This window comes from Narcine bancroftii, chromosome 4, assembly GCF_036971445.1.
Source record: "Narcine bancroftii isolate sNarBan1 chromosome 4, sNarBan1.hap1, whole genome shotgun sequence".
Taxonomy (NCBI): domain Eukaryota; kingdom Metazoa; phylum Chordata; class Chondrichthyes; order Torpediniformes; family Narcinidae; genus Narcine; species Narcine bancroftii.
In genome coordinates, this window is record NC_091472.1 from 186,284,165 (window position 1) to 186,305,109 (window position 20,945).

The following is a 20,945-nucleotide window of genomic DNA, read 5'->3' on the forward strand; positions in this document are numbered from 1 at the left end:
CTGCCCATATTTGCTTATCAATTGCAATATTCAGATCTATTTCCGACCTCTGTGTAGGCTTCTTGTTTAAAAGTTCCTACTTGTAATAAAAAAGTACACATTTTAACAATTCCTATTCTAATAAGGAGTTCGACTTCAGTAGAACTAAGCAACAACATGGCTGATCCTAACTTATCCCTCAAATATGCTCTTAGTTGGAAATAACAAAAAAGTGTTGTGTGCTATATCACATTTATTTCTCAATTACTCAAATGTTATTAATTGACCTCTTTCATAACAATCTTCATTTATAATCCCCTTATGAAATCACTATCCAAAAATTGATTGTCCTTTGAAAAGGATACAAGGGGATTTTGAATCAAAGGCACTTTAAGTGATACACATCCTCTTACACCAATTTCATCATTTATGTTATTCCAGATATTAATCAAATGTTTCAATAATGGTGCATCTTTATCACAAAACATTAATTTCAGTTCCCATTATATACAAATTCTTCTGTTTTTCTCTCTCCTATTTTATTTGATTCTATCTTAGCCCGTCTTTGCTTTCAAAAAAAAAAGCAAGACATCTCATTTAAACTGCTCAATAAAATTTAAAATTAGGAAGCTGTAAGCCTCCCAATTTATATCTCCATGTTAACTTCTCTATAGAAACTCATGACATTTTACCTTTCCAGAGGAATTTCCTTACATATTTATTCAATTCTTGAAAAAAATTTTAAGGAATTAAAATAGGTAATATTTGGAAAAGATATTGTATTCTTGGGAATGTATTCATTTTAATACGGTTAATCCTTCCCACCAAAGTTATAAGGAAATCCATACATTTTTTAAAATCTTCCTCAATCTTTTTAAGGAATGATAAATAATTCAATTTGTATAGATTTTTCAAATTATTATCCATAGGAATACCCAAATATCTCTTTGACATGGAGTATAATCAGCTTCTCTTAATGGCATAATTTCACTTTTATCCAATTTATTTTATAACCTGAAATTTTTCCATATTCTTCCAATTTAACATACAATTTCTGTAAAGATGTATCAGGCTGAATCAAGAGCAGTATATTAAAATCATTTTATTTGCAGATGATCCTTTATGACCGACCCTAAATCCCAATTGTTTGAGCAAGAGGTTCAATAGCTAAAATAAACAAAGCTGGAGATATAGGGCATCCTTGTCTTCCTGATCTATCTAATTGAAACAGTGCAGATATTTGTTCATTGGTCACTTCTTTAGCTTTAGGATTATTATATAGTGCCCTAATCCAATTTACAAAATTCAATCCAAATCTTTCCCCAACACCTTAAACAAAAATTCCCATTTCAAACATTTGTTTTGCATCCAAAGTCACTGCATACTCAAATCAGCTCTTTTTTTGTGCTAAATGAATTATACTAAGCAATCCAGCTACATTTTCCAACAACTGTCTCTTTTTCACAAAACCTGTTTGATCCACATTTATTAATTTAGGCAGCTATTTCATCAATTTATTTGTCAAAATGTTCACAACAATTTTATAATCCGCATTTGATAATGAAATGGGTCTATCAGATGAAGGTTGTAAAGGATCTCTATCCTTTTTAGGAATCACTGTAATTATTACCATTGAAAATGATTCTGAGAGAGTATGGGTTTCAAAAGCCTGATCTAACACTTGCACAAATATAGGAATTAATAAATCTTTAAAATCTTTATAAAATTCAGGTGGAAACCCATCTTCTCCCAGAGATTCATTACTCTGTAATGAACCCATAGCTTCCATCACCTCTACCTCTGTAAAAGGAACATTTATCTCAGTCTGCTTTTGCAGACTTAGTTTAGGCAGCATTTTATCAATAATAACCTTTTAAAGATGCTGAACTATATAATTTCAAATAAAAAATATTCATTTATTTATTGATATTTGTTAGAGACTATGTTAGTATTCTTTTAAATTGCATTGATTATTCGGTTGGTTCCGCCTTTAATTGCCAAGCTAATACTTTATTTGATCTCTCATCTAATTCGTAATATCTTTGTTCTGTTTTTATAATTGCTTTCTCAGTTCTATAAGTTTTCAATGTATTATACTGAAGTTTTTTATTAATTATCTACATTTATCTTCAGAACCCCATTTTTGAAGATCCTATTCCAAAACTATTATTGCTCTTCCTAATTGATCAATCTCTCTCATATACTCCTTCTTAATTTTAGGAGTAAAACTTACAATTTGACCACTTAAATATGCTTTTAAAGCATCCCATATAATAAACTTATCATTTACTGAGTTCAAATTTGTATCACAAAATGTCTGAACAAACTTTCAAAAATCTTTTCTATTCAATAATAAAGAATTCAATCTCCATCTATAAATCATCATTTCCTTTTCAGGTATTTCCATCATTATTAATAAAGCTTCAAGAATCTAGCTCTTCAAACTCCTCACAAAGTATAGCCACTAGGGAGCCATACATTTAAATTTAGACATACAGCACAGTAACAAGCCCACAAATCTGTGGCGCCCAATTTACCCCCAATTAACCTACACCCCTGGTCCATTTCAAACAGTGGGAGGAAACTGGAGCCCACAGGGAAACCCCATGCAGATGTGGGGTGAATGTACAAACGCCTGACAAGACAGTGCAGGATTTGAACCCAGGTCCCTATTGCTGGTGCTATAAAGGCGTTGCACTAACCATTACACCAACCATGCCACCGTTCTTCGTGATTGCAGAGGTGGAGGCCCTAGAACAGATCTTCAGACATGTTGACACCCAGGAACTTAAAGTTCTCAACCCCTTGACGAGCACTGGTTGGTGTTCTATTGATTTCCACTTCCTGAAATCGTCCTTGGTTTTGCTAACATTGAAGTTGTGGTTATAGCACACTCAACTAGCTCCATTCTGTAAGCTTCTGCATTCCCATCTTTGATTCTGCTGACAACCATGGTGAAATTGAAAAATTTTCAGACAACATTTGAATTGTGGCTAGCCACACAGTCTTGGGTGTATAGCGAATGGAACAGTAGACTTGAGGTGCACCTATGTTGATTGCCAGTGAGGAAGAGATGTTTCCAATTCGAACTAATTGTGGACTTCCAATGAGGGAGTCAAAGATCCAGTTCAGAAGGGGGGGTTCAGAGGTCCAGGTTTTGGAGCATGTTAACTAGCACTGAGAGAATGATGTTGAAGACTGAGCTGCAGTCGATGAAGAGTAGCCTGTTTTATGTGTTGCTATTGTCTAAGTCACACATGTCAAACTCTGGCCCTTTTATATTTGATCCGCAAGATCATTTCAAAAATGTATTAGAGGTGGCCCGCCCTGCAGCGAGAGCCGATGCTGTTTTTTGGTCATGTCACCCCCCACCATCCTCCCCCTTCATTGCACATCCTTCCCCATTGTAACACGAGAAATTGTAACACGAGAAGTCTGTCGATATCATCAGCCAGCAAGCCAGTTGGAAGTGACAACCAGTCACTTCTCCCACCTGTCGAGCGGTGAGGCAGATTGGCGAGCGCCTGTGATTTCCTGTCGGTGCGACGGGCATGGCAGGCTGCGCACGGCCCCCGGGCAGCGCAAGCCCCGCGCGACTGGCACCGGACGGCCCTTCCACAGCACGAGCGCACTTCTCCCGGTCACCATGGCCTTCAGTGCTTGCACCCACGCGGACCCCAGGGACGGCTGGTTCGGCCCTGCACGTGAAGAGAGATGGTGGCTGTCCGCAAAGGCTGATCGGCAGCGCGCTGGGCCTGAGTGGGTGGGTAAGTAGAGGTGGGCAGAGGGTGTAGGTGAGGAGTAATGAGCAGGGGAAGTTATGGTGGTTCGAGCGGCAGTTAGAGGGAGGGATGAGTAGAAGGAGGGGTGGATAGGGAAGAGGTAAAAGGGGAGGGGCAGGGCGAGTAGGGGAGGGGTGATTAGAGGGTGAGAGATGGTTAGAGGGAGGAACAGGTTGAGGGGAGAGGCAGTAGAGGGGCGTGTATAGGATGGGGAGGGTAGAGGCAGAGCGAGTGGAGTGAGGGGTGAGTAGAGGTTGGGTAAAGGACTGGTCAGGAAGAGGGATGGTGGGTCGAGGGTGAATAGAGGCCTAGAGCCTGAGGAGTGAGCAGAAAATGCTGAGTTCTGATGCAGGCCAAAATGGACACAGCCTGTGAATGCTGACTACATCTCCACAGGGACCAAATAGGTTTCCCTCAGGTCAAGCAAAGGGTGAACTTGAGCTACCTACTCCTGACCTGTAACATTATCCTCCTAAAGTTATATCCTAAAGTTTAACATTACATATGTTGAAAGAAGAGAAAACATGCAGATGTTGTTGAAAATTTTCAATAAATATTTAGTTCGGCCCTCAACTTAGTCCAAGTTTTTAAATTTGGCCCTCCGTGAATTTGAGTTTGACACCCCTGCTCTAAGTGATCCAGAGAGCCAATGATATTGTACCTGCTCTGGAGTGATTGTGACTGTAGGCGAATCCTCGGTCTCTGAACAAAAAGCACAGTCTTTCCAAAATGGATGACCTCTCATTTACTCCATCTGGCAGACCATTGTCCACTCAAACATTCATTTGCTCAGTTCTATAAATAGCTCATTAATCAATCCAATACATTTCAATACCACATTGTCTTTAATCTAATTAAAGTACAGTGGCACTACGTATTTTTTTCAACTAAAACTGGTATGTTAAAAAAGGGTTCAGTCAAGGTTTTTTTTAAAACTGCAGAATTGGAAACAAATACCATTCTGGAACTGAGCCACATAGACAGGCAATCTTTCAAATCTGAACACAAAAAAAACCTTGAACAACATGGACACTAAAATTTGGCTTGCAATAGGGAATCCAGGTCAAGATTACAATCAGCAACCTTCATTGATATCTCCAAAACACCCTGCCAGGGCAAGACAAGGCGCAAGTGAAAGATTTAAACTGCTATTCTTAAAAGTGTTAGAAAAATACAATTTCTGTCATAATTATAAGATCACAAGTTGAAGAGCAACTATCTGAGGTATTATCCAAGCTATTTTGCTACTGATGTAGTTGAAAATCAGTTTCTAAACACTAATTTTGAAAAGAGGAAGGAAGAAGAAGAAGAAGAAAAAAAATCAAAGAATATGATGCATTAAGGAACAGAGATTGAAAGTTGGCACAAAAAGGAAGAAGGTGTTTAACAGTCATTTTAGATTTTCCCTCCTGGTACCAGGTCTAATGACACCTGCAGAAGTGGAGTTTTACAATTTTCACAAATTGAAATGCAATTGGTAAAAACAATGTTACTTCACAAAACTAAGAGTTCCCTTGCAGGCTAGTAGAAGAATTATCTTGCCCACCTATAAGCAATAAATCTCTAGTACATTTCTATCAACTAGTTTTCCTATTTTGCATTAATTTTTCACCTGATGCAAGGAGAACATCATTAGGTATGTTGGATCTCCAAGCACGCCCATTCTCCATTTATTTCCTGTTCCTCTACTTTCATCAACTTCCTCCTGAATCCCACCAATGATTCTCACCAGAGTTTATAGCCCTACTGAGAGTGATTACAAACAAGCACATGCATGATGTGGTCAGTAAACAAGAGACAGGCCACCCCAACATACTACAAATAATAGACTGTGACTTTAACCAGGCCAGTCTCAAGAAAATCCAGCCCAATTACTACCAACACATAACCTGCCGGAGCAGAGATCCTAGCACATTTGTTCATTGCTACACCAAGATAAGAAAGACCTACTATTTTTACCCCGAGACCGCATTTTGGCAAATCAGATCACCTGGCTGTGCTCTTTCTGCTTGCATACACAGAGCCTAAAAAGAGAGGCTCTAGAGATCAGGACAGCCAGAAGGCAGACGTGGATTGCTGAGGAATGGTTACAAAGCTACCTTGAGTCAGTGTATTAGGCAGTGCAAGAACTCAGTTGAGGATCTAAATAATTACAGCAGGGTCGTTGCAGACTTTATCATAACAGCTGTGGATGAGTGTGTCCCCACCAAATCATTAAGGATTTTCCCTCATCAGAAATCGTGGATAAACAATAAAATCTGGAGTAAAACAAAAGTCTGCAGACACAGTAATTGAAGTAAAAACACAATGCTGGAGAAACTCAGCAGATCAAACAGTAGTTTCCCCACCATTGTGTTTTTTTTACAATGAAATCTAGAATCTGCTGAAAGCCAGATCACAGGCATTTATGTCCGGAGATCTAGAACACTACATGACCAGATATAACCTACGAATAGCCATCTCCTAGATGAAGTGGAAATTCCAGACAAGAATGAAAAAAAATGAGGGATACATGACTACTGTGGCAGACCCAATGACATAACCTGCCACAAAACCAATCCAGTGTAGTAGGAGACTGCAAAGCTTCACTCCCTGATGAATTCAATGCCTTCTATGCCTGATTTCACCACCAAAACAAGGAAGAACTACTGCACACTCTCATGTCCCCTAATGATCCACTACTGTCAGCATCTGAGGTTGGCGTGCAGGCTGTATTGAGAGTAAATCCGAAGTATCCAGTCCAAAAAGAATACCCAGCCAAGGACTGAAAACCTGTACTGACCAATTTGCCAATGCACTATGGTTATCTTCAACATTTAACACCAGCAGGGCATGGTACCCACTTGTTTCAATCATACTTGTGCCCAAAGAGGCATGGCCATGCAGAGGACTTAGATGTATTTTGATCGAGCTCTCCGTGAAGGGTACCAATAAAAAAAGTTAGAACTTTAAAATTAAGAATTATTTACTGAACAAATGGACAAAACAACTACTAAGTAACCAGGACAGGCAAGAACATCGAACGAAAGCCCAAAAGGGAGTGGTGCAAAATGGCCTTAGGACCAGCGAACCCCAACAAAGCTGGGGAGTTGGGACATATTGGGGTTGAAATAGATTTAATTCTGTGTTTGAATTTATACAAGTCTTTGAAAATCAAAAATAAAATATTCAAAAAGCAAAGCACTGGGGTGTACAACAAGCTCACTATAATCAAATGCAAAATTCTCCATTTGCCATGATAGGATTTGAAATCATAAAAACCGATTAAGACTACAGATGTGGACTAGTCCAATATCTAAAGGACTAAGAATTTGAGAACACAAATAGGAGCAGGAGTAGGTTAATCAGCCTTGTGCATCATCTATGATCTTATTGAATAGCAGAGCAGGCTTTTATTTTTAAACCTCAGTGCTACTTTCTTGTACTAATCCCATAACCTTGATTCCCTTAATATACGAAAATCTATCTATCTTTTTATCTACACACATGACTAATTCTCCATTGCTCTCTGGGGTAGACAATGCCAAGAAGTTTCTCCATGCTCAGAGAAGAAATGTTTCAATCCTGATAAGCCAACCCCAATTTGAAATTGACCTGCCATAGGAGGCATCAACCACTATCTATCCCATCAAAGGGATCAATGACTGCAAGAATTTCACATTTTTCAGTGAAATTACCTCATATCCTCCTTAACTTCAGTGAACAAGCCCAGTCTTCTACCATCAAAGAGGTGGGTACAAGAGCCTGAAGTCAGCATTCAAAACAGCTTCTTCCACTCTGCCATCAGATTTTTGAATGGATAATGAACTATGCACACTATTTAAAAAAAATCTTTTTTGCATTAGTTTTTTTTAAAAATCTTGTATTTACTGAATTGTAATTTATAGTTCTGCACAATATTCTGCCACAAAACAAATTTCATGACATGTTCATGACAATAAACCTGATTCTGAAACTGTCTGGTAAATTTGACATGCTGGAGGTGCAGCTCAATCAACTATGAAAACATTCCTTTTGGTGGAGTCCATTCAACTCCTTTACTGTCTGCTGAAGACTAATTTGAGGCCTAGACTGAGGTTTGCATCCTCAGTTGGCTTGTTGCCTCCAGCCATTTCCTCAACTTTAAATGGCAAGTGAATAATTACATCAGACTAGGATTAGTTTTAAAACCAAAAAAAAAGCAGAATAACGAAAATAAAGATTTATGGCAGTTTTTAAATAAACCACTCTTCTACATAGAAAATGACTAAGCTTCCACTATGTACAATGTTCTTAGTTCCCTAGTTTCTCCAAGTCATCAGTCTACTCACATCACTAATTTCCTGTTAGAACATTGTCTCTACATTTGCATGCAGAATCATGAATATACTATTATTTAATACTGATGGACGTCAATTTACCGCCCATAGGAAAAAATATCTAAATATCTGGTATTAACACAAAAAGTAAAAGTTTTATACATCTCAGTTATTAAATGGAAAGCAAATAAATGCATTGATCACTAACTATATCAAAGCTTCTTGAATCCAATCACACTTTCAAATAATATTAAGGCAATGCAGCCTAATATTGGTCATGTATTGTTGATCAAAGTTTTCCACTTGTCTTGAATTAAAACTGAGGAAGCATATTTTAGTTGCTTCTATGGGAAGAGGAAGAGAAAGTATGTATTTGTACATGACATGCATATTACTCAAGTGAAACTACAGTGAGATTTGATTTTGTAAAATTTTCAAGATTAAAATGAACTAAATTTAGTGATTTTGTGGCTTCCGTTACAGGTGAAATTATAAAAAAAACACTTAAAATAATCTATCCTTTAGCATCCTACATCATAGAATGTCACCAAGCTTTCATAACAATGTTGTTTACAGTTTGACCTCATTTAAAATTTGATATCTTATTTCCAAAGTACCACCACTCTGATGGTACAAACACTGGAGTATAGGACAAACTTTCACTTATTCCACAGATCCACTTATTTTAAAAGTTTGTTTATGGAGGAGCAAAATTTAAATGAACACAAAATATTTTGGAGTTATTAACCATGTAATAGATAAAGAGGCACAAATAATCTTCTATACATCAGACCAGGGTAAACAGAATTGCCAATCTTAAAAAATTCAACCGTATCATAAACAAGGTTGTTCCTCACCCAGATTAAACTTCAGGTTTAACACCTGGTCTTGGAAAATTCAGAGAAATTGAAAATTCAATTTGATAGTATATCAACTATAGTAAAGTTACACCCCTCGGGCGCTATGGTTGGGGCAGCGGCAGCAATTGGGACCAGGAATCCAATCTCATGCTGTCTGTCAGAAGTCTGTACCTTCTGTGCGTGAGTTTTCCATGGGGGCTCCAGTTTCTTCCCACCCTTCTAAACGTATGGGGACGTAGGGTGTAATTGGGCGGCACAGACTCGTGGGCCGAAGTGGCCTGTTAATATGCTGTATGCTTAAATTTAAAATTTAAATTCCATTTCTGGATATTCTTTCAAACAGTAGACAAGCATTTCAAACTGTATCTTACCATGTGATGATTGCAGCTTGCAAACGAATTGCTAACATTACTGTTATTATGGTCAGCAAAAAATGTTGGAATCTGTAAATGCAAACTCTGTAGTACATATGTGGTTTGCATCTAAAAAGACAAGAAGATAAAATTTTAAGCAACAATGCTCCTTCTCAAAAATGAAAGCTATCAATAGTATTTATAACTTATTTGTTTTTACACACTAGTTTAGCTTTAAAACAAAATAGAGAATTCAACGTTTTGACCATAAATAGAGTACAATGTCAGACCTGAAAGTAAACCATCCAATAAGGGACGAGTGCCAAGAACACTGGGATAATTTTGACAAAGGTCTTCACATCTTCCACTTTATTATCTTGAAACTGCCCTCCATAGACAACCTTAGCTAGATCCAAACAACCTGGTTTAATGGATGATGGGTAGAACATGTTGTTTTGGCTGAAAGAAAATGTTTTTACAACTAATTTTAAAAATTAATAGTAAAACCTCGCTGTTCTTCACATTATGTTAAAATTTAAAGCAATCAACTGATAAAACCTGAAACTGTAACAAATGCTTCAGAAACACTTCCAGAAATACAACCCTCAGGTCTTTACTGTATTTAGTATCTCCTTAAATTAAAGGCAAAGCAGAATATCAGAAAGAGCTAGAAAAACTATTAACTGTTTGTGAAAAACATTAGAATTAAAACTGTAAGTGCTTATAAGTGTAATAGCAGCCAGGATCTACCTTGACAGCTGTAGCACAAAAAATTGAATGAATGAATATACCATTTTCTAAGTATTATAAATAGAATTATGCAAATTAACACCATGTTATCCTTTTAATGAACACTGCATTTTAAAATGCTTGATTGCAATTATTTAAAGCATAATGTTATGATATTTTCAGTAATCTCCACAGTTATTAACTAAAATACATATGCAAATCAACATATAATGAACATGAAATAAAATAAACGTTAACAAATAAATACCATAGTAAGCATTCAATTCGTAAAAATGCACCAAATTAAAAATAAAGCATAATTAGAATAGTTAGATCGATGCTATTACTTCTTTACCACTAATGCATAGGTGAGGGCATAAAAGATCATTTATTAGCAAACAACCTTTACCTGGTATTTTCTTCATTCAACTTCCTTGAAAAGCAGGAATAAAAAAGAATCTTGAACAAGTCTGAAAAAGAACTACCATCGGGTGGCTTTGAGATAAAAACTGATTTGCCAAATGCAAAAACCAAGAAAGAGATGCCCATGCAAACAGTTGGGATAATGTATCCAAGGAGAAAACTACAGTTTTGTTGAATATACGAAATACCAGCCAGCGAGACGATAGCACCCAGATTAATTGACCAATAGAACCAGTTGAAAAATCGACGCGTGGCTTCAGAGCCTCTATCTTTCACCTAATGCAGAAAAAAATAGATTTAGAAACTATGTTGCCAAACTACATTCAGTCACACTATCTTTTATATATAGACGCAAAATAGCTGACAGATGAAAGGTAACGTTAATGCAATATCTTCTATGTTTAGCAATTAAACAATTATACATGGTTATATTGCGCAAAATCTGCCTTGCTGAAATGCAGTCTTATCAGGCGTAAATTTATTTGGTCACCTTAGTTTCCCGAAAATAAAAGCTAAGCTGCAAGTTTTAGCTCAACATATTGGAGTCAGAAATGTTAACAATTTGTGCAGATTTGAAGACATAATTTAGGCTGAAATTAAATTATATTAAATTGAAAGCTGCACCATGATTTTACAATGAACTCTCCTTTCACTCTTCGGATGGATGCAAAATATCTCATTGCAATAATCAAACGTAAATAAAATAAATAGGTTAATTTCATTTCTATATATGTAAGAGTTTGTTATGCAAACATTTCTCACATTACAAAAGCGACTGTCCTTCAAAGTTATGTCATCATCCATCAAGAATCTTTGGGCCACCAGAAAAACAAGACAAGAGCAAGTGACATTCATCTAACCACTGTATTTTGAAGTGTAACCATTATTATGAAAGTTTAAAAAATCACAAGACAGCAATGAATAAGTAATGGCTAAGACTTTTCCACAGAGGAGTGCAAGGTAAAGTGGGACGAAGAACACAAAAGTACTGAGTGAGAAAATAGAGTGGCACATATAGACCTTCCTGCAATGGAAAAAGAGGAAGGTTTCATTTTGTTCAAATTGTGAAAAAGACCAAAAGTGAAAGAAGGCCCCAGACCAGAGAGATATTTATGGAAGTGCATGAAAAATTATTTTCTGCCTCTATCTCTGTATCACAGCAAAAGAAAAATCCAGACAAGATTTTAAAGTATTTCTAATATTTCATGCATTAATTAGCAGAAGACCTTAAGGCCTATCAATGACATTGTGGTGTCCAAATATATTGCAAGCATTAAAATAGCTTCAAAATTGCCGAAATAGATTTTTTGTATTTCCCTTTCTTAGAGTCTCCCTACTCTTTGATAAATACACAGTTGTGTTCCCCTTGATAAAATTACAAATAATTTAAGGAAAAAATGTGATATATTTTTACAAACTTGGCACGTATCTATAAAAAAAAGGATTAAATTTTTAATTTTTTTTTAAGATTTCTAACTTGTTCTTAGCCTCCAAGACCTGCATGGAACCTCATTAATGATGAAATCAATATGAAATTTAGTCTAGAGGAGTTTTAACACTTTCAGCAGACAATTCTCATCCTTTCTTTCTTCCTTCCTATGCACTTTCTTTTCTTGGGACTTTAGGGGTGAGGGAGGGGAGTGTTGGGGTATTATCATTATATATTTGATACTGTTATGAGCCCAGAGGACCCCAAAACCCAGCAGCCAATAGAAATTCACCAAGACAAATGGTTACTGAAATAAAAGTTGCTTTCAATTATCTTTAAACATTAAAACAGGATCAAACTTTAACTTATCGCTATTAACTTAACCCCCTTCTAATTCTAAGTGCTCATGTATATAATGTGTGTGTAAGTTCAGAAAAGCTTTTTGATTCACAGTTCATTCTCACCTCTCACTCCTCCAAGTTCTCTGGTATCAAGCAATTCTTATACTGTGCACAGAATTTAAATGGTTACCACTCAGGAAGGTTCCTGTTGGTTTTCACAGAGAGATTTGTTGCTCGTTGGACACCCACAACTGATCCCTTTTGATCAGTAACTTCAACGTCTTGCCGAAGAAACTTGCCCCATCAGGGTTTTGCAGATGATAACCTCTTTCTTTCAGGTCATCAGAGTTCCTTTTTGTTCTCTTATTTCAAGTGAAACATTATGCAGCCAGTCCTCTCCTCTTGTATGGACCACAAGGGCTTCGACCAGGTTGAACTAAGGACTCACAACCAGTCTTCAAAATGGTTTTTTTCCCACAAGCTTTCCAGCTTGTCCTATTCCAGTCCCAGCTACTGCTGCTGATGCTGAACTGTAGAACTGAATCCTCTCTTTCTCACAGAAAACCACATGACCCTCTTAGAACAGCCAACTGCAGTCAAACAGACTGTAGCTCTGGACCCAATCTTCTGAGTTGTTCATTTGTTGTTTTCCAAAACAATAATCCATTAGTCCACAGCACGTCCAATTAAATGTCTACTTGTGAAGTCCTTATAGGCATTCTTCAAAATTTGTGCAGACACTCGGAGCCTGAACTGTCTGACTTGAGCAGAGCTCTGGTATTTTAAATGAGATCTGTTTTGAAGCGTTTGTATCTGTGTGTGACCTAACTAAAAAAAACAGCCACAATTTATCTCCTTTAAACATATCTATATGCAATATAAAATATAACATAATCCATCACAATACTCAATATATTGTTGCATTGTGGTGGCTCACCCACGTAACAGATGAACTGGCTCACAGAGTCGCGGGTAAGTCTGTAGCAGATCTGACTGTAAGAGCTCCAGGTGTGGGCCCGATCAGGCACTGGGCCAGGACATGCATACACTGCCAGACCTCCAAAGTCCAGAGGCATGTGAAGGCCCCCTTCAACCCTTCCAGCCGACACACAGGTTTCAGCATGTCCATGTGGACATCGTCGGTCCACTGCTGGTATCCCAAGAGGGCAAGGTACCTGTTCACCATGGTCGACAGGTTCACTGGGTGGGCAGTAGTACCGCTTGCTGACATGACACATCCACAGAGTCCTGCACCAGAGCCCTCATTGCAAGCTGGGGAAGGGGGAGTCGTAGTGGCAAAGCTACTTGGAATCCACCTGTACCATACCACAGCCTACCATCCACAGTCCAATAGTCTGGTAGAGCATTTTCACCTGCACCTGGTTGGCCCTAATAGCATGCCTTCAAGGCCCGAATAGGGTGGACAAACTCCCTAAGATTTAGCCACATCTTTGGCAGAGTTGGTACGTGGCTATTATTGATGGTTCCAGGCGAATTTGTGCCAGTGGCCGTGACACAAAGGAGACACCTGCAGCAATGCTCACTAGACTCCGAGAGAAGGTAGGAACACTAGCTCCTGACCCAACCTCATGCCACTGCCCAACACCTTACTTTGTCTCCAAGGGCCTCCAGGACTGTGATTGTCTTCATCCGCAGGGGCATGCACTGGACTCCAATCCAACAGCCAAATGAGGGTCTCTACAGGTGGTGTGTCAGAACAGAACCAAGTGCGTCTTCGATGTGAGCGGCCATGAGGAGACTTTCACCATTGATCGCCTCAAGCCAGTGCACAGACTTGGAACACCCTGTGACTGTGCCACTCCCACGCTGATGAGGTTGACCACCCAAATAGTTAAAGAGGTGTTGGCCATGGACTCCATACCGTCATATGGCGGCTCGCCCACGCACCAGGCAAACATGCTCATGGAGTTTCAGGCAAGTCTGTGGCAGATCTGACTAAGAGAGCTCCAGGTGCGGGGCAAGCCAACAGCCAGGCGACTGACATTATAAAGGTCCCAGGAGTCACAAGCGTCATCGGGTTCCAAAGGATTTAAGCACATGCGAGAGTTCTATTAAAGTCAGTTGGTTCAACTCACTTTGGACTCTGCTTGGCTCTTTCGCTTGTTGCCTGCCTAGTACGACTACAACACCTGTATTTTAAAAAATATTTAAATGCATGTATGGTTAAAAAAATTAAAATATTAAAAAGAAACATCTTCAAAATACTTTTGCCAGTTAAAATGTAGAAAATAAAATCTGACAGGACTCTATCAAAAAACATATTTGAAAATGACCAGGTATTTTTGTTATTTTGACGTGGGGTTCTACGACGCCCCGGGTAATCAAACTTGCATTCTACTCCCAGAGATCTATAGGGATATTTACATCCACCAACACAGCAGTTATAAGACTTCAACCAAAAGATCTAAAATTTGAATGCAGCACTCCTTCATTTATTGGGGTAGTCATCTAAATTACACAGTCAAGTCTCTGAAGCACAACTTTCTGACTTAATCAAACATGTTTTTATTTGAGGTTGTTACATCAAGAAAGTATGGCCATAAAATTTTATAGGTAATATTACTAGGTACAGAACCAGGATCAACTCATAGGATAGCAATTCAGCAAGTGTTAAAGATATATTTCAAACTTGGCTATGCAGCATATAATACAAGAAGACTCCTGATACAAGTCTAGAGGAGATACTTCAGACACAAGACCAAAAAACTTCACTCTTACCCAATGAACGATACTCTAGAGCATCATTAGTTCTGACACCAGTTCTGTTGACTAAATGAATTTCTCACGCTCGCTGGTTCATACATCCAGCAGAAAGTTATTGATTGATTGATTGATCCTTCACCTGCAGGAAGGAGAGGGGCCCTTTCAGCTTATCTGTGAACTCCACACTGTATCATGCATGGAATTTTAATATCTCAAAAGATACAAGGAATTATATATTTACCAATAAACAGCACCAATCCAAGGCAAGAGGGGATATGATCATTTCAAATGTCGCACCCCTTTTCTCCAGTAAAAGTATGGTGGTCTGATGACTACAATGTTCTTTTAATTTTTTTTTCAAAGCCCTGGTCACTTCAGGGATCACCTTCCTAACAAACTTATTATCTCTTTTTCACATCTTTGTAGAAGGCTTCTATCCTATTCATTGACTACCCCTCAAAGTTCAACACCATCATCCTGGAGCCAGCACATTGAAGCAACCATGAAGAAGGCACTCTACTTTCTAAGAAATCTGAGATTTAGCATGTCAGTGAATACTCTATTAAATGCCTGGCTTGGTAAATCGAGTGCCCAGGGACAAAGAAGGCTACAGAAGGTAGCAAATAATTCTAGGTCTATCATAGACACTGACCTCCCAAGCACTGAAGATATCCAAGTGAGGCACTGCCTCAGGAAAGCCATTAACATCATAAAGGACCCCCATCTACTTGGTCACAACCTCTTCTGACTGCTACCTTTGGGCAGAAGGTATAGATGTCTGGAAGACCAGCATCTCTTGGTTCCAGAACAGTTTCAAGGCCATCAGCTTCTTGAATCTCCAATTGTTACACTAATCTTAGACTACTGCAACACCACAAAAAGAACTGTTTGCACTACTGTAATACAGGTACACAGCCCTTTATCCAGAACCCTTGGGGAAGTGTGTTCGGAATTTTCCAGATTTCAGAACAAAAGCCAGCTGCCCCAGATTTAAGCCCACCCAAATTATGCTACTGTATCCATCCCCTTCCAGTCACACTGTAGTCTCTCTCCCCCTCGCCCTCCCGAGTCACGCAGGCGTCTCTCCCCCCCCCCTCGCCATCTCTCTACCCCGCTCACCCGACTCGCGCTGCCGTCTCTTCCCCCAAGTCGCGCTGCCATCTCCCTCGCCCACCCGAGTCGCACTGCCTTCTCTCTCCCCCCTTGCCCACCCGTCGCACTGCCTTCTCTCTCCCCCCCTTGCCCACCCGAGTCCACTGCCTTCTCTCTCCCCCCCTCAAGTCGTGCTGCCTTCTCTCTCTCCCCCTCTCCGCCCAACCTAGCCGCGCTGCTGTCTCTCTCTCTCTCTCTCTCTCCCCCCTCCGGTGTCCTAGCACCAGGAAAAAAAAAATGCCAGTTTTTGGAGCTTTCCGGATTTTAGATGTCCGGATAAAGGATTGTGTACCTGTACCACTTTTTTTCTTGCACTATGATAACTGTGAATATAATCCATCTTTTGTATTTTTAAAAATCTTTGTAATGTATACTAATGTAGTTTTTTTTTTAAACTATGTGCCTTTCAGCTGCAGCGGGCCATAATTTCAATGCACATGTACACTTGCAATATATATGACAACAAACACATCCTGGATCAAGACTCAATATCTCTTTGTAGATGATCTTCGAATTCAGAAATTCCAAACATGTGTCTTGAAACAGCAGGCATAGACTACAAATGTTATTTTAATCCTTTCGGATTCTCTCTATATGTTACCGTCAGATTTCAGTTTCCGTTTGTAATAAGATCAATTCATTTTGCTGTGTTTATTTCAAAGTACAACGCATAGATAAATGTATGTCTGTAATATTCAGTTTGCAAATTTTGCCATGACTTTATTGGGCAAGTGAGAAGTGGTCCATGTTACTGCTCTGTCTACAAAATCCATGACATAATATAGAACACATGATGTTTTAACACATGACAGTCACAAGACAAGATTTCAAAATACATTTGCAATCCAAAATAAAACAGAATATGATAAAAATACTCAGCTTAAAAAGGAACATTTGTAAAGAGCAAAGTTAATATTTCAGGTTACTAATTCTTTAATAGAACAATTGTTAAACCAACATATTCTAAAATTGAAAATGCACCAAAATGCTTGTTCCACTTCACACACTAATGCTAGTCACAAATTCAAAAACAAGTTAGGAAACAGACACACAAATCAAACCAACTATATCCCAACATGTTACATGCAAAACAGAGATTACTGGAAACATTCAGCAAGTCAGGTAGCAACTATGATAAACAAAGTTATGTTTCAGGTCAAAGACACTTTGCTAGGACTAAGAAATAAAACAAGTTAGTTTTCAAGTTGCAGAGAAGGTAGAGGATGCAAAATTTGTTGCATGGTATTTATTTTTATTTTCAAAAAAGATGATACCAAAGTTAAATTACTTTGAACATCATTTGACATATTCTACTCTACAAAGTAAGCCAATATGAGAAATTTTAAAAAACATCTTTTTTTGCTTCTTTACCTGCATTCTGTTTTCCCTCCCACAAAGTGTTTGTGTGTGTGTGTGTGTGTGTGTGTGGTCAATGGACATGACAGCAAATAGCTCAGAGGGAACTAAGTGAAGGATTGGGTTAGCTCCATGAATCAGCATAGACTGACATGAGGCCATTTGGCCCATTATGTTACAAGGAATGAGGAATAAATCACAGTTTCTTGAGCAGCTACATGAATAGGGCTAATAACTTATAGACCCTTTACCAAATGTATTAATTATTTAAGGAATACCTTTATAAACTTGGAATTTATCATTTAATTCCACAATATCAAATGGCATTCTATAATAGTAACAATAAGCAAAGTTTGTGGAACTTAAAGATGTATTTGAACACAATTTATAATATATTAAGCAATATCTGGAAAGAAATGAGTCATTTTGCTCCCAAATATTTGTCTAAATTGTAAGATGCCAGTTTAAGGTTCAAATCTCAGCATCAGTGTGATAGGAATAATGAAGCCATTACACAAACAATGTCCTTAATTTCTTACAAAGTACAACCTTCAAACTGGGATTTTTTTTTTTAAAAAAACGATGCATTTGTGTGCGTCAGATTACACACTTGACAATATTTCACAGTTCTTGTGCCAATTACCAAACATTTCCAGAAAATAATTACTTTTTTTGATGGTTGGAGAAAGAGAACAGTAAGCACAGATAGTTTACGAACTCAAAGATAATTCTGATGAAGGTTCGGCGATGTGAAAGTTTAACTCTGGTTTCCTCTCCATACTCGCTGTCTGATCTCCTGAGTATTTAAGATTCCTCAGCTTGATGTTTGCCTAGCCATTTCCGGATATTTGTTTTCACATCACGGTGGACTCATTTTCTGACGATAACAAAATGTTATCCATTCCAAAAGGCGCTGCGATCCAGATTCTTGGAAGATGTTGACATCTGGGACTCATTGATCGCTTAACAAGAACTCTGCAATAGCTTTCTCACTTCCGCACCGTCTAATTGTGTGTTTTTTTTAAAAAAAAACACGAAGTGAAAATTATATCATTTTAAATCCTGGGTAAAACACAGGATTCCGTTGACACCGTGGTTAAGTGAAGAAACACACAAATGCTGGAGAAACTCAGCAGGTCAAGCCCGAAACCTTGGTGACATTGCTACATCAAGGCACTATTTGACCTGCTGAGTTTCTCCAGCGTTTGTGTGTGTCTTTTTCATTTTACTTATTGACTTATTTTAATTCGAGAGACAAAAAAGACTCAGAACAAGAAACCGTACCTGATCCGCTCCAAATGGAGTTATATTTGCCTTCACAGATCCCACACCGAGGGCAATAAACACCAGTCCCGTGTAGATGATGGGTCGACAGTAACTTTCCCTGTGAACTGAACAAGCGCTGGAACTATTGTTGAGACAGTGGGGGTCGACGATGGGATAGGATTCCATGTTACCGCAGAGGGGACGGCGAGTCTGATCCCAAGAAATAAAAGGGAAAAACATGATGCCACCCAAGTAGAGGAGCATGCTGAGGAGAATGACAGGGAACCTGCCCAGCCAGGCGTCCGCCAGCCAGCCCCCAAAGGGAGATACGAAGTAGGTGATGCCCATGAAGAGCAGGAGGGTCTGACTCGACTGAGGTCCCAGCCAGTTGAAGGGCTCGCTGTTGAGGAAAAGCACCAGGCTGCAGGTGATGCCGTAAAACGCCACTCTTTCCAAAGACTCCGAGATCAGCACGGCGGCGCAGGCCAGTCGCCTGCCCTGGAAGGCAGAAAGCCCCGGCTTTGGCGCCGCCCGTCTCTCCCAGAGCAGCGGAGTCCTTTCCTCAGTCAGCTCACTTTCCATCGTTGTATTTAATTTTTTTAAAACAATAAACTTTCTATCCAACGCGCGAAGCAATCGGAGAATTAAGCTCAACACCACGTCGCCCTCCTCCTCCCTCAAGTCCGCCTGACCACCACCCTCCGAAGCCTGGCCTCGTGCCCCCTGACCTCAGCAACCGTAACCAAGGCGCCTACTGGTCGGAAGCCCGCGGGGAGGAGGCGACCGTGCCCAATGAGCAGGCGGCGCTGCAAGCGAGGCGGCTTTGCCATTGGCCCGCCCGGCTGTCAATCGCTTCGCCAGTCGGCCTTCCGTCGCGGTGACCTCGCATGGTGCGCGGGTGGTCGTCTGGCCTCATCCCGCTGCGGGCGATGAAACTGCTCTTTCTCGCTCATCTCTGTCCTTACACCGGCAACGGGACGACTGCTCGGAGAATCAGGTGAATGCTGGCGAAGAGTGAGTGCTGTCGGAACAGGTTGAGCCACCCTCTCGACGTGGGCTGCCATCAAAGAGTTTGGCTTCATTCCTAAATGTTGCAGCTTCAATTTTCTAAATGCCTCACACGCTCCTTGTTATTCATAATCTCTTTAGACAAATTCATAACAATTATAGAAAAGTATAACTGTCGTTGGACGGTGTTTCTCCAAGTTTAGAGATTTATCCTCTATGCTCTGCCTTATTTTTGTACCTCCTCCAGCTGTGATGAACAAGCCGCTTGCTCTCACTGTCTCCTTTTGCAACTGAGTTTCTTTTGGTCTCCACCGGGTTACAGGCATCCCCCCCCCCCCCCCTCTTGTCTTTCCACCCTCCCTCCCGACAACCTGAAGCACAAACTGTTTCTCTCTTCACACATCTTTCTCGACTTGCTAAGTAGTTGCAGTGTTATGTGTTAAGGCTTTGACTGATGTGATGAAAGTGACAGAATTCACAGTCCTCCTCCATTCCAGCCACTATTTTTGGATCAGGTAAAGTGATATAGTCTCAAGGCCACCATGAAATAAGAAATAGGAACAGGTATGGTGGGCCATTTGGAGCTTCAAGCTTCTTTACTATTCATCAACATTATGGTTAATTTATCTAGCCCAATGCATTATGCCTATAACCCTTGATTCCCATATCTATTGATAGGTGTTTTGAATGAATTCATGATTGAGGTCCCATGCCCCTTTTTGGGGGAAGAATTTCACCTACTGCAAGAAACACTCTCATCTCAGTCTTGAATCCACTCACTTTTGTTTTTCATTCTATTGGTTTTAACATGCAAAATACATAGGTACATGTAGTAATAATAATGTTTTAATTTGTAAAAATTTAGACATACAGTAAAAAGCCCTTCAAGCCCAAGTGACTGATTAGCCATATGTTTTGAACGGTGGGAGGAAACCGGAGTCCCTGGAGAAAGCCCATGCAGATACGGGAGATCGTACATCCTCTTTACAGACAGCGAGGGATTTGAACCCTGTTCGCTGGCCCTGTAACAGCGTATGCTAACTGCTACGCTAACTGTGCTGCCCTTGTATCAAATCATGTACATATGAATGTGTTATTTTTAAAATATTTTTATTAAGTTTAACAAAACCCTTTACATAAGGTATACTAAAATCAAATCATATCATGTATATCACATATCAATTGTAATTAGAAACGTAAATTATTACGTAAATTATTTCATTCAGGACATCAAATTCTGTAATT

The 20,945-nt window shown here is 39.3% G+C and overlaps 2 protein-coding genes across 5 annotated transcripts in view; one reads left to right on the forward strand and one right to left on the reverse strand.

Annotated features, from left to right (window-relative positions):
- slc15a4 (solute carrier family 15 member 4) overlaps positions 1-19,407 on the reverse strand; it is a 70,456-nt gene extending 51,049 nt beyond the window's left edge. For both annotated transcript variants that reach the window (XM_069933211.1, XM_069933212.1), the window contains exons 1-4: positions 18,711-19,407; positions 10,411-10,700; positions 9,563-9,731; positions 9,291-9,401 (exon numbers count right to left, since the gene is read on the reverse strand). In XM_069933211.1, the coding sequence (XP_069789312.1) occupies positions 9,291-9,401; positions 9,563-9,731; positions 10,411-10,700; positions 18,711-19,274 (1,134 nt within the window). In that variant the 5' untranslated portion in view covers positions 19,275-19,407. The remainder of the gene's footprint in view (positions 1-9,290; positions 9,402-9,562; positions 9,732-10,410; positions 10,701-18,710) is intronic.
- Positions 19,408-19,606: 199 nt separating this feature from the next.
- Positions 19,607-20,945, forward strand: part of glt1d1 (glycosyltransferase 1 domain containing 1) — a 58,085-nt gene continuing 56,746 nt past the window's right edge. For all 3 annotated transcript variants that reach the window (XR_011356256.1, XM_069933214.1, XM_069933213.1), the window contains exon 1: positions 19,607-19,689. Coding sequence is in view for 2 of the 3 variants with exons in the window: in XM_069933214.1 (XP_069789315.1) it covers positions 19,622-19,689 (68 nt within the window). In the remaining variant the exon portion in view is untranslated. The remainder of the gene's footprint in view (positions 19,690-20,945) is intronic.